This window comes from Ascaphus truei, unplaced genomic scaffold, assembly GCF_040206685.1.
Source record: "Ascaphus truei isolate aAscTru1 unplaced genomic scaffold, aAscTru1.hap1 HAP1_SCAFFOLD_688, whole genome shotgun sequence".
NCBI lineage: Eukaryota > Metazoa > Chordata > Amphibia > Anura > Ascaphidae > Ascaphus > Ascaphus truei.
The window spans coordinates 137,735-160,003 of record NW_027457021.1 but is presented as its reverse complement, the minus strand read 5'-3'; the positions used below and the strand labels follow the sequence as shown (position 1 = coordinate 160,003).

General features: G+C 51.5%; 3 protein-coding genes across 3 annotated transcripts; 1 reads left to right on the top strand and 2 right to left on the bottom strand.

Moving 5' to 3' along the window:
• Positions 1-891: 891 nt before the first annotated feature.
• LOC142485974 (zinc finger CCHC domain-containing protein 3-like) lies at positions 892-3,104 on the bottom strand. The gene has a single exon (XM_075584631.1). The coding sequence runs from the start codon at positions 2,620-2,622 to the stop codon at positions 1,792-1,794; it is 831 nt and encodes a 276-aa protein (XP_075440746.1). The 5' UTR covers positions 2,623-3,104; the 3' UTR covers positions 892-1,791.
• Positions 3,105-3,620: 516 nt separating this feature from the next.
• On the top strand, positions 3,621-4,685 carry LOC142485971 (perforin-1-like). The gene is given in 4 exon segments (XM_075584628.1): positions 3,621-3,651; positions 3,759-4,307; positions 4,310-4,393; positions 4,396-4,685. Coding segments are annotated over 4 exon segments (885 nt in total). The 3' UTR covers positions 4,617-4,685.
• Positions 4,686-9,471: 4,786 nt separating this feature from the next.
• On the bottom strand, positions 9,472-18,301 carry LOC142485973 (up-regulator of cell proliferation-like). Its single transcript, XM_075584630.1, has 2 exons — positions 18,002-18,301; positions 9,472-14,618 (listed from the first exon to the last, which is right to left on the bottom strand). The coding sequence occupies exons 1-2, from the start codon at positions 18,285-18,287 to the stop codon at positions 9,946-9,948; spliced, it is 4,959 nt and encodes a 1,652-aa protein (XP_075440745.1). The 5' UTR covers positions 18,288-18,301; the 3' UTR covers positions 9,472-9,945.
• Between the last annotated feature and the right edge of the window lie 3,968 nt (positions 18,302-22,269).

Below are 22,269 nucleotides of genomic sequence, written 5' to 3'. Positions count from 1 at the left end.
CTCCTCCCTTTCCAGCAGTGCGCAGTTCAGCTTCCAGGATCCTGGCCCTGGGGGGAAACCTCCTCCCAGGCGCCCCTGGAGATGAATGGCTCTGTGGTCAGAGAAATGTACTGCGACCATGGAGTGCTGTCTGTGCTGTACCTGCTTGGTGGTCAACAGGAAGTCAATCCGAGAACGCACGGAACCATTTGGGTGGCACCAAGAGTAGTTTGCGGCGCCTGCTCCCATAGATCCTACCACGTCCTTCAGGGATGCCTCCCCAATCATCGCCATGAGTAGCCTGGACGTCACATCTATCTTTGATGATTTGCTGGCGGGCACGCGCCCCCCCACCTCAATCGTGCAGTTGAAATCCCCACCCATCACCACTGCCCTGGAGGTTGCGAGCCAAGGACGAAGGTGCTGGAAAAGTTCCAAGCGCTCATTTCTCCGGGGGGCGGCGTACACATTGATGAGCCTAATCGGCTCCCCTGCCCACGAACCGTCTACGACCAGTAGTCTGCCGCAGACGAGTTCATTGACAGAATCAACAGTGAAACATCCCCCCCGGATCAAAATGGCTACACCCGCGTTCCTGCACCCGTTCCCCCCAGACCAGTAGGAGGGGCCGTGAGACCACTGCCCGCTCAGGTGCCTGTAGGATCGAGAAAAAGGTAAGGCACATTCCTGTAGCATATACACATCACATTTCTGTAAAGAAAGGAATGTTAGTACTCTGGCACGTCTCATCCGCTCTCCTATGCTCCTTACGTTAATGGAGAAAATGTTAAAAGACGCCATTAGTTTGGGGATAAAGGGTTGGACAGACTTGCAGTGATACTAGTTACCATCCTCACTGGCGTGGGTGGTCTTGTTGATCTCCTCGCACAGCTGGTCTAGCAAATCCATGGTTTGCCCAAGGTTGTCATGGAGGAGGAGGGTCTCTGCTGCCTCTCGCCCCTCTCTTATGAGCTCTTCCACGGTCACTTGTGTCTCGCTAGGTGGCTGTTCTAAAATGGCCGCCTGCTCCTCTGCAATGGCTGCCTCCTGCATCTCTGCTTCCTCCTCCTCCAGGTCGCTTTCAAGGTCACTGTCAGCGTCGCTGGAAGTGGGTGAGTCGCCGATTTGCATTTGGGCTCTCTTCTGCTCCAGCCCCTGGTGCGGGCTATCCGTCTCAGGGGCTCTCCTCTTTATTCCCTGCTTCTCCGTTCCGGTCTGGGCTATGGGGGCGGTATCTGTAGCAAGGGAGGAAGAGGGAGGAGGTGCAACAGCCTCGGGGCTGGGGAGAGGTGTTACAGAGGGAGGGGCTGCAGCCTCATGGAGCGTGGGGGGGGCTGCAGTGGAGGGTTGGGAGGAGGGGGCAAGGGGTGGTGGGTGGGCGGGGAGGGTTGGGGTAGGGGGGAGGGTGGGGGTTGCAGCAGCAGTGGGTGTGGGAGGGAGTGTTGCTGCAGGGGTGAGGGTGGGAAGGGGTGGGGTGGGGGCTGCTACTGAAGGGGCAGCGGGCTCAGGAGCCGCAGCGGGCGCTGCTTGGGTGGCCTCCTTTTCCCTTTGCTCCTTCTGATACTTACCCCCTTGTGCCTTTACGGGTTGGTTTGCAGGGGGCTTCTTGGCTGCCTTCTGGGTTGCTGTCAGGGGCGCGCCCGGTGTTGCGCCTTTCGCCGCAGCCTCTGCGTAGCTCCTGACCCTCAGCTGGCAGTCCCGGAACATGTGGGTTGTCTCTCCGCACAGGTCACAGGTTTTCTGGCGGGGACAATCCTTAGTTTCGTGTCCGGTGTTCTTGCAGTTTCTGCAGGCTTTCAGGGTGCACTGTTTCTACTGATGCCCCAGGTTCCCGCAATTACCGCAGGTCTGGGGCTGGTCAGGGTAAAAGATCCTCCCTGAGCTGCCCGCAAGTGAAAAACTGGGAGGGAGGTGGTGCAGCCGATCTGCCGCTTCTGGATTTGGCCACAAGCGAACTACCATGCTCCACTTTCCCACCCAGTACCCCAACTTGTCCTTGATCCTGCTCGGCTCCTTCACCACGGTGCAAGAGCGCCGCAGAAAGGTAGCAATATCCTTTCCAGGGATATGGGGGTTCCTCACCGTCACAGTGATCCTCTTCTCGTCCCTCTGGATAGGGCAGTTCACGTCGAACTCTGAGAAGGGGACCTCCTGTTTCAGGGTCTGGAAAGCCTCCCAGTACCTCCTGCAGGCTCCCGCCGTGGCGAATGTGACGAAAAACAGGCCACCCCTGAGGTCCTGGATGCTCAGGATCTCGTCCGGAGTAAAGCCTGCTTTGCTCACCAGCTCCTTGGCAAAGGTCTCAGCGTCCAATAGAGGGCGCTGTCCGTCGACCTCCCTCAGCTGCATCACCACTGTCTGCCTCATCCAGGGTTCCAGGCGGGGGATCCTCCTGTTGCTGCTGCTCCCAGCTCCAGGGTTGGAGCTGGGGCCGCCGCTGCTGGTACTGGCAGTGGGGGTGAGGCCGCTGGGGGTGGCAACGTCGCCTGAGCCGCTGGAGCTGGTTGCCGCTGGGCCTCCTCCGTCCGTCTCCTGGCTGCTGGGGACCGTCTCTGGGGGTGCCGTGTGCTTCTCCTTCTTTGTCATCTTCGTCTTCTTCTCCTTGTGCAGGGTGGTCCCGGCGGGCTCCATGGCGACCTCCATCCTCTTGATCTTAGCCAAAAACCCACCCACAGACAGCTGTTTCGACCTTGATGGGTCTCATCAGTGTGGGGTTGATTTTACTGGGAATGCAAGAGAGGCTATGGGATAGGCTAAACCATAATACCGAGTTAAGTTATGGTGAGTAAAAAAAGTGACAAAAACCCTCCACAGGAAAGCAAATATGCAAATATAGCTGTATGCTCATCTGCATGTCTTAGGCAGGTCTGCATCCCCGCCTTTCCCCATTATCACCCAGCATACAGCACTTCCACTGCAGCAAGGGATTCTGGGAAATGACATGCAAATGAGCACACAGTGTCACTTTTTGCCTCAATAACCATTTTTAACATGGTTCCCTATAGGCTTAAGCTTGCTGCATGGTCACAGCTTTGAGCACAGCCAGGGTTAAGGTGCATACCCAGAAAACCACCCACAGACAGCTGTTTCGACCTTGATGGGTCTCATCAGTGTGGGGTTGATTTTACTGGCTGTGCTCAAAGCTGTGACCATGCAGCAAGCTTAAGCCTATAGGGAACCATGTTAAAAATGGTTATTGAGGCAAAAAGTGACACTGTGTGCTCATTTGCATGTCATTTCCCAGAATCCCTTGCTGCAGTGGAAGTGCTGTATGCTGGGTGATAATGGGGAAAGGCGGGGATGCAGACCTGCCTAAGACATGCAGATGAGCATACAGCTATATTTGCATATATATATATATATATATATATATATATATATATATATATATATATATATATATATATATATATATATTCAGATCACAAGATCCTGATAACCCTTATGCATCAGTTTAAGCTTCAATTTAGCTAATTTTCACCCTTAATGTTGTTCATTCAAACTTGAAAATCCCCTTGACATCTTTTTCGGAGACTTGTTGATGCATATATCTAGCTTTACATATTTGTGCCTCTACAAACAGTGCCGGAATGTTATTACTGTTAATATAACGCTGTATATATTTCTAAAATAATCTAAATATGTTGACCTTTGGCCTACAGATATATAAATGTCATAGATAAACATACTAGGGTCAGTTCTGTCCTCATGCTTCTTCTATCGGGGTTTATGTGGTTCACCACTGGATGCTACCATAACATGGCAGGAATACGTCTGAGCGACTGCACCACAAGAAACAGGAAGTCTTTATTACACTCGTTATCATTGCTACAAATCTGCTTTGCAAAGACGGCCATTGAAAGTGAATCATCCTCATGACAATAAAATAATCTCCATTTTGTTTTTCTCTGACCGTTCTGTTCCTCAGATCACAGGTGGGAAGGTGACCTTTGAACTTCTTTCCTTTGACGTGAAGAGTGGGGGAGAGGCTGGTGCCTTCGATACCTGGATGGAGAGCCTTAAGACCGACCCTGATGTAGTAACCTACTCCCTGGAGCCTATCCACACACTTGTGAGATTCAATGGCCCCCAAAAGGTTAACCTCCAGAAGGCAGTCAGTGAGTATATCATGGAGAAGGCCCTGAGGGAGAACTTGGGAAGCTCCCAACCCAGTCGAGAAGCCGAGTGCTCTTGTGTTTGTCCCGGCAGCCGACGCAGAAACATGGACTGCTGCCCAATTAACCGAGGAATGGCCAAGCTGGTGGTGACCATCCAGCGGGCCAACGGTCTTTGGGGGGACTACGGTTCAAATACGGATGCATACGTGAAATTAAGTGTCAGTTCGGAGAATACTCAGACCCGACCATATGGAATAATAACAATCCCCGCTGGGACATACGGTTCGACGTGGGGATTGGGAGCTGAGTTCTTCAACCTCGCTGAAGATGGAGGTTTGGGATGAGGATAATAAATATGATGATGACCTGCTTGGAAAGTGTGAGAAGTCGGTGACCAGCGGAAAGAAGTCCGACATTTGTTATCTGCAGCACGGGAGCGTAACGTACAAACTTGATGTGACCTGCGTTCCCCACCTCACGGGGCCGCACTGCCGGGATTATGCTTCTGCCACAGAGTAATCATCAATTCATCTTTCAACGCCTCAATTTCTAGGGGTAAGCGGCAGGGATCGGTACTCAATACAGCAGGGAGGGCTAACTCCAGTTCTCAGGGGTCACCAAAAGGTCAGGTTTTTAGGATATCCCTGCTTCAGCAAAGCTGGTGCCGTCATTATGACCGAGACACTGATTGAGCTGAAGCAGGAATATCCTGAACACCTGACCTGTTGGTGGCCCTTGAGGACTGGAGTTGGCCACCCCTGCAATACACCTATTAATGGAGTACGTGGTCCATTCCAATATCCCGCCCCCCAACATCACCTCTACATCCCTTTTCTGTAGTTCTCTACTTTAGGGTTTGAAATGGCACCGTCAACTTGTATTTTACATTTAAAATATTAACCTGCAGAAAGTAAGAACGCAGGAGAAGGGGAGGGAGGCGGAACATTTGGGGACATTATAAGGTATTAAAGGAATGTGATGGGAGGGAGAGAGAGAAGGGGGAGATAGGAGTGGAGGAAGATAGAGAGGAGAGAAGAAGGGGGGAAAGTGAGAGAGAAGAGGGTAAAGAAAAAAAGTCATGGGGTAATGCATTTGATACTGAAGTTTTTAATAAAGAGAACGCCAACACATCATTTTGAGTGGCTTTTATGCTAGTATGTATGTATGTACACACACACACACACACACACACACACACACACACAAATACGCATGCATATGCACACACGCATATACACACCCATATACGTATACACATACATACAGTATACACACACATACTGTACACACACACATACGCACACACATACAGATGCAAACACACATACGCATGCATATGCACACGCATATACACACCCATATACATATACACATACATACAGTATACACACACATACTGTACACACGCACACACATACAGATGCATACACACATACGCATGCATATGCACACACGTATATACACACCCATATACGTATACACATACATACAGTATACACACACATACTGTACACACATACGCACGCATATACACACCCATATACGTATACACATATACATACAGTATACACACACATACTGTACACACACACACATACGCACACACGCATATACACAAATGTACATACACCCATATACGTATACACATACATACAGTATACTCCCACATACTGTACACACACACACACACACACACACACACACACACACACACACACACACACACACACACACACACACACACACACACACACACACACACACACACACACACACGTGTACAGTATTTGCCTTAGTCTCTATCTGGGCAGTTTGGGAGTTTCTGCATACCGGCTTTTGAACAAAAACTAGAAAATTCTCTTTTATCCAAATGAGAGCCGAGCGCTTTAATAATCTCCCGGGCAAAATAAATAAATGAATGAAGGTGTTCCCATTGCTCCTATTTCCTACCTTTTTTGTGTGCTGGTCTTGCCCCTTTCTAACATGTCATTCCGGACCATCTACTGGACACTGTACAAACTGACCTCTCTCCTCCTGCAATCCTCTGTCCTGCCTACAGGCGGAGTATTTTATATCCCGCTGTAACTGGTACAGCTGCAGCTCCCAGCTCCCCCTGCTGGCAGGCTGAGGATTTTATAGCCCGCTGTAACTGGTACAGCTGCAGCTCCCCCTGCTGGCAGGCTGAGGATTTTATAGCCCGCTGTAACTGGTACAGCTGCAGCTAACCAGCTCCCCCTGCTGGCAGGCTGAGGATTTTATAGCCCGCTGTAACTGGTACAGCTGCAGCTCCCCCTGCTGGCAGGCTGATGATTTTATAGCCCGCTGTAACTAGTACAGCTGCAGCTCCCAGCTCCCCCTGCTGGCAGGCTGAGGATTTTATATCCCGCTGTAACTGGTACAGCTGCAGCTCCCAGCTCCCCCTGCTGGCAGGCTGAGGATTTTATATCCCGCTGTAACTGGTACAACTGCAGCTCCCCCTGCTGGCAGGCTGAGGATTTTATAGCCCGCTGTAACTGGTACAGCTGCAGCTCCCAGCTCCCCCTGCTGGCAGGCTGAGGATTTTATATCCCGCTGTAACTGGTACAGCTGCAGCTCCCCCTGCTGGCAGGCTGAGGATTTTATAGCCCGCTGTAACTGGTACAGCTGCAGCTCCCCCTGCTGGCAGGCTGAGGATTTTATAGCCTGCTGTAACTGGTACAGCTGCAGCTCCCAGCTCCCCCTGCTGGCAGGCTGAGGATTTTATAGCCCGCTGTAACTGGTACAGCTGCAGCTCCCAGCTCCCCCTGCTGGCAGGCTGAGGATTTTATAGCCCGCTGTAACTGGTACAGCTGCAGCTCCCCCTGCTGGCAGACAGAGGATTTTATATCCCGCTGTAACTGGTACAGCTGCAGCTCCCAGCTCCCCCTGCTGGCAGGCTGAGGATTTTATAGCCCGCTGTAACTGGTACAGCTGCAGCTCCCCCTGCTGGCAGGCTGAGGATTTTATAGCCCGCTGTAACTGGTACAGCTGCAGCTCCCCCTGCTGGCAGGCTGAGGATTTTATATCCCGCTGTAACTGGTACAGCTGCAGCTCCCCCTGCTGGCAGGCTGAGGATTTTATATCCCGCTGTAACTGGTACAGCTGCAGCTCCCCCTGCTAGCAGGCTGAGGATTTTATATCCCGCTGTAACTGGTACAGCTGCAGCTTCCAGCTCCCCCTGCTGGCAGGCTGAGGATTTTATCGCCCGCTGTAACTGGTACAGCTGCAGCTCCCAGCTCCCCCTGCTGGCAGGCTGAGGATTTTATAGCCCGCTGTAACTGGTACAGCTCCCAGCTCCCCCTGCTGGCAGGCTGAGGATTTTATAGCCCGCTGTAACTGGTACAGCTGCAGCTCCCCCTGCTGGCAGACTGAGGAGTTTATAGCCCGCTGTAACTGGTACAGCTGCAGCTCCCAGCTCCCCCTGCTGGCAGGCTGAGGATTTTATAGCCCGCTGTAACTGGTACAGCTGCAGCTCCCCCTGCTGGCAGACTGAGGAGTTTATAGCCCGCTGTAACTGGTACAGCTGCAGCTCCCAGCTCCCCCTGCTGGCAGGCTGAGGATTTTATCGCCCGCTGTAACTGGTACAGCTGCAGCTCCCCCTGCTGGCAGACTGAGGAGTTTATAGCCCGCTGTAACTGGTACAGCTGCAGCTCCCAGCTCCCCCTGCTGGCAGGCTGAGGATTTTGTAGCCCGCTGTAACTGGTACAGCTGCAGCTCCCCCTGCTGGCAGGCTGCGGATTTTATAGCCCACTGTAACTGGTACAGCTGCAGCTCCCCCTTCTGGCAGGCTGAGGATTTTATAGCCCGCTGTAACTGGTACAGCTGCAGCTCCCCCTGCTGGCAGGCTGAGGATTTTATAGCCCGCTGTAACTGGTACAGCTGCAGCTCCCCCTGCTGGCAGACTGAGGAGTTTATAGCCCGCTGTAACTGGTACAGCTGCAGCTCCCCCTGCTGGCCGGCTGATTAGACGGCGGCCAACTCCACTCCTCCAGGGCCACCAACAGGCGAGTTTCTCAGGGTATCGCTGATTCAGCAAAGGGGGTGCAGTCATAGCGACTGAGCCCCTGATAGAGCCACCTGTGCTGAAGCAGGGGTATCCAGAAAACCTGACCATTTGGTGTCCCTTGAGGACTGGAGCTTGGCCGCCCCTGGACTAAGGTTTGTGTGTCCGTCTTGTATAAACCGGTCACAGTGCACACACAGATCGTCCTGGTAACCGGTCACAATGCGCACACAGATCGTCATGGTAACCGGTCACAACGCACACACAGATCGTCCTGGTAACCGGTCACAATGCACACACAGATCGTCATGGTAACCGGTCACACTAGTGAAATCAAAATGTAAAGAGAGTTACGTTACTTGAACACTAACTGTCAATCATTTATTTGCAGCTAGAGAGGGGCGAATCCGTTTCCCGTATTTTTTCCGCCTTTTCAACCCAAAATCCATTTTGCGGTGTAAAATCCGCCTACGGATTGGGACGGTTTTAATCTGCGCGGATTCCTCAAAATCCGCCCATATGATACAACAAGAATCCGCCACCATATTGCTGAATCCGTGGAGTGGCATCCACAAGCCTGTCCACGGAATCCGGAGTGGAATGCACAAGCCTGTCCATGGAATCCGTGGAGTGGAATCCACAAACCCGTCCACGGAAAACCGCGGAGTGGAATCCACAAGCCCGTCCACGGAAACCGCGGAGTGGAATCCACAAGCCCGTCCACGGAATCCGTGGAGTGGAATCCACAAGCCCGTCCACGGAATCAGTGGAGTGGAATCCACAAGCCCGTCCACGGAATCCGTGGAGTGGAATCCACAAGCCCGTCCACGGAATCCGTGGAGTGGAATCCACAAGCCCGTCCACGGAATCCGTGGAGTGGAATCCACAAGCCCGTCCACGGAAACCGGAGTGTAATGGTCAAAATATTTTTTTTTAAACGAAAATGCGAGTCGCCCTTTTCCTTGAGATTGATCCGCGGAAATTCGCAGAGCAAAAGGAACCGGACGATCCGTTGCGGATTCCAGATCCGCCACCAAAAAATTCGCCCATCTCTATCTGCGACTCCCCCTGAGGTCACCTTACGGCTACTCAGTGCGCCACCTGCTGGCCACGTACTGAACTTACATCATTCTATTCCGGCTGACCGTAACCGAGACACAGGCTCGCCCGCGGTTGAGACGCGGGTAACAAAGTGTTCACGCGATTGTCATCTCGCACCTTCTCGCGGTCCCAGGGGAGGTGTAAGTCTTGCTACATCTGTATAAAAATTTTTTTATAAAGGGACGGAGCGCTGCAACCGAACCAACAACTCAAACTCAGGAACCCGAGATGAATAAAATATATAAAGGCTTTATTCAAACAAACTCATGGCAATTTTATATCGTTCCGAGTCTTGTCCTTGTAGAAATGAGTCACTTATTCATTTATAACCGGTCCTTACATAGTTTCAACAGAGTACTTGATTATTTGATATTACTTTGGAATCCTTACCATTATATTTCTATATAGGTGTGTGTGTGTGTGTGTGTGTACACACACACACACACACACACACACACACACACACACGCACCATTTTATTCTTAAAATGTAACCAGTATACAGTGTATTACGTTCTGGCTCGAGTCGTGGTCATTTTCATTCTATAAACATGCAATGGTTTTAGCTAAGCTGGTTATTCCATATCGATAATGTATTCTACATTCCGTGTCAGGCAGGACCTCCTCCTGTTCCATCTCTGTGGTTTGTCCTTCTGTGTTATGATCATTGTTGTGCAGCCGACACCATTATGAGAGTGGAAGAACTTTGCCACTCTTCCTTGCAGAGTTATTTACATGGCCGTGTATTACACGTCTGCTCGGTAAAGGAAGCAGACACATTGAATGTTTGTTCTAGGCTTTTGAGGGCCTGCTCTTTGGTTATGTGCAACCATGACTCGGGTAGATCAGCTGCTTCAGCCTTATATTCTTCTGCAAATTGTTCATTAAACGCATTGAAAATGAATTTCCAGTAGGCAGAAGCACTAATGCTTGGGTCGATTTGGATGGTCCAATCTTTATATGAGTCTGAACTACTCAAATCTTTAGTGGAGATCACATCACTGGAACATATTGAATGATCTAGAACCCTGTTTAAATGTGTGTATTGGCCTAATCCTCTAGGTCGGTGAACAGATGCAAAGTGTTCCTTATGGTCAGCACCACCGACCTCACAGGGGACTTTGCAGAATGGACACTGCTTCCCACATCCAAACACCTTAAACAGTTCATCCTCGGGCTTCAGGGCCACCTCGGAAAGTACAGACTCAATGCTCCGAGATTTCATTTCTGACTCAAATTGCCTTTCCATCTCAGTTACAAAAAAATTAATATCAGCTAAAAACTGACAAACAGTGGAAGTGCTTTCTAAATCGATTCTTTTCAGATCCTGCTGTGAAATCACTAACTCGTTATTTAATATCTCACAACAGTTTGCGACTAATGTTGGCACATTGGGGCTTTCTAGGACTTTTGAGTCATTGAGAACTTCCCTGACTTTCTTTGTCATAGAAAAAAGAACATTTGATTGTAGCGTTTCCAGGTCTGTGCCCTTGTTATACTTGTTGTGCATGTGCTTCAACATCCAATTTGTGACAAAGTTCTCATACTTGTTAATATACTCAACATATTGTGAAAATGATTTTTTCTCCAATAGGTCCTGAAGTACAGAAAACTTTAGAAACTGCTGGCTAGTATATTCCACGGTGTTTGTGCTGTTTAAAATATCAGACACTATTTCTTTTCCAAGGGTATTATTTATGTGTTGAGCCAATGCAGGTTTCAGGCACAGATCACAAAATAATTTAGCTCTTTCTTTCTCCTGGACTATACTTCTAAAAATGGCTAGACACTGAGGTCTTCCTTTTTCCAAGCCAAGCCTTAGATCCTTCTCTTGGACAGAGTCCTCGTGCATCTTCTGGAACAAAGGAGCTACCCTCGCCAGTATGTGAAGCTTTAGGTCCACCTCGAAGAAATCTGTCCACTGGAGTATCCTAAAATCTTCCTGTCTTAATCTTTCATTGATCATGTTCAACAATTCTCGACAATAAATGTTATCATAGTCCTTGCAGTCTTTGGCGTAGGTAACGCACGTGTCCAGCAAGGATGTGGCAAGACGGTACATTTTGCTCCAGCATTTGTGACCATAGATTTCACGACCTCCTTCTATTGAGTACCAAGAAAAGTCAATGTATGTCTTATCAATTGTGAAAGGCCTGTGTCTATAGTCAGATAAACTTGTTATACGGATCAGTTTCTCATTAATAAAACTACCTTTGCTCCTCATTTCTCTTCTCAGTTCCTGTAGGACGTCTTGCTCGATATTGCGTTCCTTTAAATCCTTTGGCTGTAGCTGGGCCAACAGGTCATTCCACATGTTCTCAAATTCTACATTCAGTTCTGTCTCATTGGGCTCACATGGTTTTCTTCTGAAGTCTTCCAGAAGGCTGCTGACTTTCTCTTCCATTCTATACTTCTCTTTTTGAATTTCAATAGCATCCGCACACTTGCTATCTAAATAGCTTTCTAGTTCGTTCCGAAGACATTGTACGCTCCGTAAAATCTCCTCTTTGTACTTTTCTATTAGATTCCCCTTTGTTAAACATACACCTTCCAATTCATTCTCAAAATTTTTTTTTAACAATTCTTCCATATTTCTTTCCTCTTTTCCCAGAAGCTGAAGAATTTCATCTGTTAAATTGTTCCTTCCCAGTTCATCAGCTGTTTGGTTCTGGATTAGATTCACTTTCACAGTTGACCAGTCGTGCATTTTCTTGCGTAAGTTCCATTCCAGCTCTGAGAATTGTTTGGCGAGATCAGTGTAAGCTTCCGCCTCCAAACTATTCATGAAACTGAAGATGTACTTCTCATGTTTTATTGCATTCCACAGGCATTTTACACCTTCAATTAATTCAGATACATGCTGACAGCTGCTTAAGCATGCTTGCTGCTTCATAAATGTCAACAAATACTCTTTAAGCTCAGCTGTTTTCTCAGCATACCCAGAATTGATCAGTGCCATGGGTGGGACGCCGTGCCAGAGGCCAGGAATGTACCAGTTGTGGTTCTCTAGATCATATTCTAGAACGTCACAGAACATCACTTTATTTATTTTTTCCATTGTTGCTGCTGCTTTCATCATTTTGTTTAGATGTTCCAAAACGTTCTTTCTGTCTCGCGTGTTCTTGTCATGAGCCGACACGTCGCTCACATTCTGATGCACAAACTGACAGTTGGGTTTCTTTCCTATTTCTTTCATCCTAAGAAATGCATGGACCACAATCTGCAAAATATCTTTCATTTCTGCTGTATTCTCCATGGCCATGTTCACTATGGTGATGTCACTTAACCCAACCACTAGCGTCGCCAACTCATTGTCATGTTCATAACTGTCCCCCAGAGAAGCCAATTCAGGAGCTTTCAAACCTTCAGTGTCAATCACCAGAATAAAGTCACAGGCCAGCTCCTCCTGGAAGTTATCTTTCACTTTAATAATTGTCATGAAGGCTCCTCGTGTGCAGCGCCCACTGGCCACGGGGAACTGCAAACCAAACATGGTGTTCAGAAGGGTAGATTTCCCCGTGCTCTGCACTCCCAGCACAGTTATTACTCTCATCCTGCATCTTCCTCTCGTCTTGTTGTCCAGCTCAGTCAGGACGTCCGTAACCCACCGCAGGGGGATGTTGGAGGCATCTCCATCAATCAGCTCCAATGGGAACCCATCCAGCAGGAGATCAGCGGCTGCTCCCGGGAGAGCGACACATTTCCTCTGGTTTGTTGTCATTTCTCCTTCTCTCACCATGAAACATTCAGCTTCATAAATCTGCCCTAACTCACGCAGGAAATGTTCCACTCCCAAGGAACTGTCAGACATTCGCTGATCTAGTCTCTTTAATTCTGCCATGCTGCTTAAAATCTTCTGCTTGTATTCACACCTCAAAACAGACAGATAACCTCTAGCAACTGAATTAAGTTCAAAATGCATCCATTTCAGGAAGTACCGTTTCTCTACTTGAGACAAAGTAACAAACGCAGCTATAAATTTCTTCATGCCTCCTGGAAGATCCTGCTGATTTTGCTCCCTCCGTAAATCAAACCTCCGCTTTATTAGCTGGGATTTATACTCCTCTGCATTAACGTCCCCTTTCTTTTCCATTCGGCACAGCTCTTTTTCTACTTGAGACAATTGCTTCCACAGATCTCCTTGCAGTCTCATCGTTTCCTTCTTGAACTGCTCCAGGTCCGCGATCTCTTCCGTAATGTCCCGAGCGCGTTCCCTGGCACTCCGGCATTCCTCTCCGTGCTCGTCCACCTGCATGGTCAGTTCGGCGGCCGTCTTTGCCATGTCGGCCAGGGCCCCTTGGTTTGAAGTATTTCTTATAGAATGTGAAATGCAAGCTTGTAACTTCTTCACCAGCTCGGCGTCCTTACAGGTGCCACCGTGTATTAAGACGTTCCTTCTGCCTATTTTCAGTAGTGGATATAACTTGCGTAGGGATTCCTCTGTCTCTTTGCTTACGGAGTTTCCATCAATTGGTCTCATAATGAAATAGTACTTTGTTTCTGAATTTTCAATATCTAATAGCAGAGTGTACTGTCTCTGGTTGATACTCTCAGCAAATATAAATACTGCTGATGATACGCGTGTTAAAAAGCGGAACTGCTTCCAGTTAGACTCCAGGTCTCCCCGCAGATTGGTAACTGCAATGGGTTCTGGGAAAATGTCAGACTTCTCTTTGCCACCCCCTGGAAAATACCAGGAGATTTCCACCAACCCATCGGAGATTTTCCTTGGAACATTCCCACCTTCCATGTTCCGATGCACAAAGAAATCATGGTGCTGCTGAGCCGGACTGAGAGCTTGATTAAGGATGTTAGACTTGGATAAGCTGCATTTTCCCAGCCTCACAAAAGAGAAGGTTGGCATAGGTATGTGCACCAAGCTGTCTTCTTTACACCCTTTTCTCTCTGCTAATGATTGAGGTCTCCACCTCTTCACAATATCTCTCATTGCCCACAGCATGAAGGTGCAGTCTGGGCCATCACCAGCAGGGAGCAGCAGAGGGACAGCAAACTGGCACATGGACATTTTTGACACAATCTCCTGCTGCAGAAATCTGTCTGAGCAATGCAGGAGAGCGCACAGAACATCCAGGGGGTGGGTGCAAATCAATGTGTCAGTCTCATAACCAAAATCAACGTTCTCCTCCACATCTTGTTCTGGACCATTGATGCTCGTTTCCAAGTTCAATGTTGAGTGGCCATATATTGTATTTCTTGCTTCGCCGTTTAAAGCCATGAGTTTCCGTAGGAATCGCCAAGGGACGTCCTCAGCAGTGTGAGCGCTGGCCTTCCATAAGGTCTCTGGACCGATATCCAGAACATTCTTCAGAGTCAGCTTAACGTGTAGATGAGACTCCATTTTTAAATATATGAGCAGTTTTTCAAATTTTCTTCTTTTGTCTGAAAAAAATAAAATAATTTTTAGTTAAATACTTTTAAAAATATGTTTTTCCCCCTGCAAGAGCTTGGTTGCATCTTTGATATTGCAAATAAAAATATGACTTGTGAGCACATTGGCATGTCTCAGACAGGTCTGCAACCCTGCCACTCCCCATTATCTCTTAGTGCAGTGCTTCCACTGCAGCAAGGGATTCTGGGTATATCTTTGCTATTTAATAATATTGTATTTGACATCTTCTGGTAATATGCAAGAGCACGAAACAAAGGTATGTTTCACCCAGAAATTATTCTGCTAAAGGTCCAAGGTCAAGACCCAGTGCACAACAGCCATAAATTGCCTGAATATTAATATAATTGTCATTATTGTTGACACCTTCCTTGAATTTACACAAGCACGGCCCAATAACATAATATGCATGTTATCATTTAACCTCTTCTTCCAAAATGCTCACAATTCCGAAGAACCCCCGTGTATAGCGCAGTAATACTACATTTCCACGGTGTTTCTTATATGTAAAGCATGTGACAATGTATTATTCTACATTCTTACCTAAACTGCCAATCGTTTTATCTGGCGGATGCTGCGGCAAAACAAGCTGCCAGCGGGATACGAGAAGTGGAAGATCGAGTGGACATGACAAGGATGGTTCCGTTAATGCAGAACCTCCCAGTAAAGCGAGAATATCTGAAGAAGTTGCAAGAATCTGCAACAAAGGAAGAAAAGGAAAGCTGGAAGAGAAGAGGTGCATCGCCCCAAGAAGGAATTTACGAGTACAAAAAGAAACTTTGTCTGCCACGGACACTGTATCCTGCTGTGGTACAATGGGCACATGGAGCAGCACATCTCTCGAAGACTCTTATGAATGCACTGATCGACACATACTATGTGGCGCCTGGAATTACCCCAATGACTAGTAATTTCTGCAAATCATGTACAATTTGTGCAAAGTGTAACCCAGGACGTGTGGAAAAACCACCGCAGAAACACCTTGCAAGGCCCTTATACCCTTTCCAGCGTATCTAGATTGACCATATTCAGATGCCAAAGTCGGCCGTTTTGAATATGCGTTAGTAATTGTAGATATGTTTTCAAGATGGCCAGAAGCCTATCCTGTCACCAATCTCACTGCGAAAACAACAGCACAAAAAACTCCTGATAGAGGTGGTTTGTAGATATGGGGTACCTGAAGTAATAGAAAGCGACCAAGGCCCCGCTTTCAGTGCTACATTAGCTAAAGAAATTTGGTCTGCGCTAGGGGCCACCCTTGCTTTCCACACCCCATACCATCCCCAGAGTAGCGGAAAGGTAGAAAGAATGAATGGCACACTGAAAACTAGAATGTTGAAAATGGCCCAGGAAACAAATATGCCCTGGCCAGATAGTCTACCCATTGCTTTGTTCAGTATTCGATACACCCCATGAGGGGAACATGCTCTATCCCCATTTGAGATACTGTTTGGTACTGCCCCCAAACTTGGTTGTTACTACCCACAGCAGTTACAGATGCAGTCTGATGGTTTGACGAAATATGTAACTGCCCTAGCGCAAGAACTAACCAATATGCATGGTCGAGTGTTTTCTTCTATTCCAGATCCAGATCTAGATACCGGGACTCAAACTCGTGCCCGGAGACTGGGTATTTGTGAAGAAATTTGTAAGGAAACACTCCCTAGAGCCCAGATATGATGGTCCTTTCCAAGTTCTGTTGACCACAGCGACATCAGTCAAACTAGCTGGCAAGAACACCTGGATACACGCCTCTCATTGCAAGAAGGTTCCAGCTCCCAACGAGGACACCTCAGAAGGAAAATTATGCTATATATCTTTTGCTTGTTGGGTCTGGGGGGGGGGGGGGGCACAAAAGATTGCTATCACCCAACATGAAGGGATAGTCACAGTTTGGTATAATTCATCCAATACTCATGTAGCTACCTTCTCCTTTGATTATTGTAATGTAGTCTGCTGCCCCTCAACACATTGGCAATATAATCGATACAGCAATGTCGGATTCAGGTCCACTTATATATGCGTAACGGATTCCTACTGGGGAATGTGATTACTGGGGAGCAGTAGGATGGAACACGGGAACAGATTGGGGATACCGACCACAAAATGGCCTAGCAAGGAAAGACGGGATAGCAAAAGATTCTTGCCCAAATAGGCATCGCAATAGTTATTATTTTTGTTTTGTTTGTGATTATTGTCTGCTGTGTTCTCCCATGTTTTAAAAAGTTCATGACCAAAGCTGTTGACAATAGCACACCTACCTTTTTTCTGCAGTCAGATAATAATATTCCACTCTCGGAAGATGGTCCATTTACTCCGTTACAGTCCCTCCCAGTTAAGTACAATAGTATAAATCCATAGGGACAGCATCTGACTTCTTTATGTGCAAAGTCTGTGGCAAGGGGGGTCATGGACAAGCCATGACTCGTCTAACGTACAGCACAAAAGAGTTCCCAGGCACATCTGGACAGATGAGTTAGTACACATCTAGGGACAGACTCAGAAATAGACATTTCAAGGGGGGACTGTGATGGATTGGATAAAATGCCTATTTCTTCATCTGTAATACTTTGCTATGATTCCTTACTCAAAATGGCTACCGCAGCTACCCCTCCCTTCAAGTAAGGAAGATGGCACAGAGGAATTCCCCTCAAATGCTGATGTGTCCAAAAAACCTGCAATAACAGGACCATAAACTGCAACAACAAGACCATACAAGGAAAAGACCCAACAAGAACCAATGAGATACTGACATGTGTATTTACACACAACCTTTAGACCTGAGAGAGCTCCTTTTGCATACAATCCCCCAATTCAGCCTCTATATATGAACGTGGTCTGTAGGAATAAAGTCAGACATTATCATTCTGAACATGTGTCAGCGTGATTTTTTCTCAGTGCACGCATTACCTACGTAGGAAACTAATCTGGACGGGGACAGATACTCTCCAGACGATTGTTCTGATCCAAATCAGGGCAAGCGAGAGAAAGATTGTGGAAGAAAGAGAGGTGAGGGGGGAGAGAGAAGTGAGGGGGGGTGAAGGAGAGAGGTGGGGGAGAGAGAAAGAGAGGGGTGAGGGGAGAGAGGTAGTGGTAAAGAGAGAGAGATGGTAAAGATTGGGAGACGGGGGGGGGGGGGGGGAGACAGAGAAAATGGTGGGGGAGAGAGGGGCTATAGTGACTATTTGAGTCAGTTTCTTTTCCTTGCTATAGAATTTAAGAATTGGTTTCTAACATGTCCTAGGTTTGATGGGCCTGATCTACACTAAGTGAAGTCGTAGGTAAACTGGTAACGAATAAGGATGAGCACGGCAAACAGTCACAGCTTTATGAGTACCTAACATACCTATCTATGCCGATATTATCTGCTCCTCACCTCGTACACCGGAGAGTTGGATTAATCTCGGAAATCTGTCGGCCTGGGTTTCCAAATGTGTAAGAAATTTCTGACAAACGGCTTCTCCGTTGGAAAGTAATATATTTATCAGCTCTTCCATCTTATCAATAGGATGGTCTATGTCCTTCAGCGTTGTGTGGTCCTCCTCCAGCGTGACATGGAGCATCAATTCTAGCTCTTCTGGCAAACCCTCCACGTCTGTCCGAACCATGAGGTTGTCCTGCACCGTCTGAAGCACCTCCAAGACTCCCCGAGCACCGGCCATGGTTCCTAATATCTAGCCTGAAAAATGAAAACATGTATTGGTTATAATCAGTGGTTGACAAATCACCCAAAAATCTACTCGCCGAACCAAAAAATCTACTCGCCACCTAGTCCCGCCCCCAATCCCGCCCTGCTTGGGCGGCCACGAGGAGGTCGCCACGGGGTCAAATCCAGTCGCCACGGGCCTGTAGTTTACTGGATTTGTCGAACACTGGTTATAATTATAGCATAATGAGCGGCACCGTAAATACCATCATCTCACTAAAATGATTCATGAACATTTTCAGGCAATAAGAACCTCACAAGATCATACAGCCACATGTATTAATGTATTAATCTATCAACTCCTGCAATGTGCTTATAATGGCAGAAACTATTAGTGTATCTTACTTTATATCTTATGTTAGGCGTAGGCAACTGTTTCATTACGTCCAACTGTCTATCAAAAAACAGTGGGATTTTCCAGGGAAACCTTATTACGTTCTTTTTTTTTATTTAGGATTTTAATACGCGTGACAGTTTTTGCACATTCTGACCATTTGATAACCCGGAGCAGTTGTGTGCTGAAACCCCCCCACTAAATGCGACAAGTTGGGGGTTATTTACTTAACTAAAGGGTCCCAGCTGCTAAACGTGGGAAAATCCCGTGTAAAATGAATACATCGGATTTATCAAAAGAAATTCTCCAATTTGCCTTCCCCGGGCTTCCTTTCCCTCTGGGAATAATCTGGTGTTGCGGTTTGCATGGATTATCCAGGGGCCTTTAGTAATGAATCCCCTTTAGTATATGTTGAATAAAAAAAACGAATTAAAACATCCATCCACACGCTTTAAAACAGGTTCCCCGGCCTGTCTGACTCACGCGAATAATAGGAGCTATGAAGGATAATTAAAAGGACAACCTGTGCCTCTTCTACCTTCTTGAAGCACTAGCTTAATGCATTAAACATCTAGGGGTGCTATACCCCGAAAGTGCAAAGTCCCAGAACACATCCAGGGATGTGAATTTTGGGGGGTTACTCACTAAGGGGTCCATTGCAGGGTAACGCACCCTTATTCTGTGGTTCAAGTCAATGCCAGTTAACGCCAGACCGGGTGCGTTACCCCTCAACAGGCCGTAAGGCATAACCCCCTGAAATAGCAAACGTGAAGCCCCGGGAGGTGCGAGTCTGGTTTTTATCTTGTGTATAGCGCTACAAACCCCTTGGCACGATGGGGGAGGAGCGGGGCACGACGGGGGAGGGGCGGGGCGCGACGGGGGAGGAGCGGGGCACGACGGGGAAGGAGGGGGGCACGACGGGGAAGGAGGGGGGCACGACGGGAAGGGGCGGGGCGCGACGGGGAAGGAGCACGACGGGGAAGGAGGGGGGCACGACGGGGAAGGAGGGGGGCACGACGGGAAGGGGCGGGGCACGGCGGGGAAGGAGCGGGGCACGATGGGAAGGGGCGGGGCACAACGGGAAGGGGCGGGGCACAACGGGAAGGGGCGGGGCACGACGGGGAAGGAGCGGGGCACGACGGGGAAGGAGCGGGGCGCGACGGGGAAGGAGCGGGGCGCGACGGGGAAGGAGCGGGGCGCGACGGGGAAGGAGGGGGGCGCGACGGGGAAGGAGGGGGCGCGACGGGGAAGGAGGGGGGCACGACGGGGAAGGAGGGGGGCACGACGGGGGAGGAGCGGGGCACGACGGGGGAGGAGCGGGGCACGACGGGGGAGGAGCGGGGCACGACGGGGAAGGAGCGGGGCACGACGGGGAAGGAGCGGGGCACGACGGGAAGGAGCGGGGCACGACGGGGGAGGAGCGGGGCACAACGGGGAAGGAGCGGGGCACGACGGGGAAGGAGCGGGGCACGACGGGGAGGAGCGGGGCACAACGGGGAAGGAGCGGGGCACGACGGGGGAGGAGCGGGGCACGACGGGGAAGGAGGGGGGCACGACGGGGAAGGAGGGGGGCGCGACGGGAAGGGGCGGGGCGGGGCACGACGGGGGAGGAGCGGGGCACGACGGGGAAGGAGCGGGGCACGACGGGGGAGGAGCGGGGCACGACGGGGGAGGAGCGGGGCACGACGGGGGAGGAGCGGGGCACGACGGGGCAGGAGCGGGGCGCGACGGGGCAGGAGCGGGGCGTGACGGGGGAGGAGCGGGGCACGACGGGGGAGGAGCGGGGCACGACGGGGGAGGAGCGGGGCACGACGGGGGAGGAGCGGGGCACGACGGGGAAGGAGCGGGGCGCGACGGGGAAGGAGGGGGGCACGACGGGGAAGGAGCGGGGCACGACGGGGAAGGAGGGGAGCGCGACGGGGAAGGAGCGGGGCACGACGGGGAAGGAGGGGGGCGCGACGGGGGAGGAGCGGGGCACGACGGGGAAGGAGCGGGGCACGACGGGGAAGGAGCGGGGCACGACGGGGGAGGAGCGGGGCACGACGGGGCAGGAGCGGGGCGTGACGGGGCAGGAGCGGGGCACGACGGGGGAGGAGCGGGGCACGACGGGGGAGGAGCGGGGCACGACGGGGGAGGAGCGGGGCACGACGGGGGAGGAGCGGGGCACGACGGGGGAGGAGCGGGGCACGACGGGGGAGGAGCGGGGCACGACGGGGGAGGAGCGGGGCACGACGGGGAAGGAGCGGGGCGCGACGGGGAAGGAGGGGGGCACGACGGGGAAGGAGCGGGGCACGACGGGGAAGGAGGGGAGCGCGACGGGGAAGGAGCGGGGCACGACGGGGAAGGAGCGGGGCACGACGGGGAAGGAGGGGGGCGCGACGGGGGAGGAGCGGGGCACGACGGGGAAGGAGCGGGGCACGACGGGGAAGGAGCGGGGCACGACGGGGGAGGAGCGGGGCGCGACGGGGAAGGAGCGGGGCGCGACGGGGCAGGAGCGGGGCGCGACGGGGAAGGAGCGGGGCACGACGGGGAAGGGGCGGGGCACGACGGGAGAGGAGCGGGGCACGACGGGAGAGGAGCGGGGCACGACGGGGGAGGAGCGGGGCACGACGGGGGAGGAGCGGGGCACGACGGGGGAGGAGCGGGGCGCGACGGGGAAGGAGCGGGGCGCGACGGGGAAGGAGCGGGGCGCGACGGGGAAGGAGCGGGGCACGACGGGGAAGGAGCGGGGCACGACGGGGAAGGAGCGGGGCACGACGGGGAAGGAGCGGGGCACGACGGGGAAGGAGCGGGGCACGACGGGGAAGGAGCGGGGCACGACGGGGAAGGAGCGGGGCACGACAGGGGAGGAGCGGGGCACGACGGGGAGGAGCGGGGCACGACGGGGAAGGAGGGGGGCACGACGGGGGAGGAGCGGGGCACGACGGGGGAGGAGCGGGGCACGACGGGGAAGGAGCGGGGCACGACGGGGAAGGAGCGGGGCACGACGGGGAAGGAGCGGGGCACGACGGGGCAGGAGCGGGGCACGACGGGGCAGGAGCGGGGCACGACGAGGGAGGAGCGGGGCACAACGGGGGAGGAGCGGGGCACGACGGGGGAGGAGCGGGGCACGACGGGGGAGGAGCGGGGCACGACGGGGGAGGAGCGGGGCACGACGGGGAAGGAGGGGGGCGCGACGGGGAAGGAGCGGGGCACGACAGGGGAGGAGCAGGGCACGACGGGGAAGGAGGGGGGCGCGACGGGGGAGGAGCGGGGCACGACGGGGGAGGAGCGGGGCACGACGGGGAAGGAGCGGGGCACGACGGGGGAGGAGGCGGGCGCGACGGGGAAGGAGGGGGGCCGCGACGGGGAAGGAGCGGGGCACGACGGGGAAGGAGCGGGGCACGACGGGGCAGGAGCGGGGCACGACGGGGCAGGAGCGGTGCACGACAGGGGAGGAGCGGGGCACGACGAGGGAGGAGCGGGGCACAACGGGGGAGGAGCGGGGCACGACGGGGGAGGAGCGGGGCACGACGGGGGAGGAGCGGGGCACGACGGGGAAGGAGGGGGGCGCGACGGGGAAGGAGCGGGGCACGACAGGGGAGGAGCAGGGCACGACGGGGAA

What these genes read in the sequence shown, in the direction of transcription:
- LOC142485973 (XM_075584630.1), bottom strand. Translation starts at nt 18,287, where the DNA reads ATGGCCGGTGCTCGGGGAGTCTTGGAGGTGCTTCAGACGGTGCAGGAC. An exon ending in CCAACTCTCCGGTGTACGAG is followed by an intron (nt 14,619 to 18,001) that starts GTGAGGAGCAGA and finishes TATTTTTTTCAG; the next exon opens with ACAAAAGAAGAAAATTTGAA.
- LOC142485974 (XM_075584631.1), bottom strand. Translation starts at nt 2,622, where the DNA reads ATGGAGGTCGCCATGGAGCCCGCCGGGACCACCCTGCACAAGGAGAAG.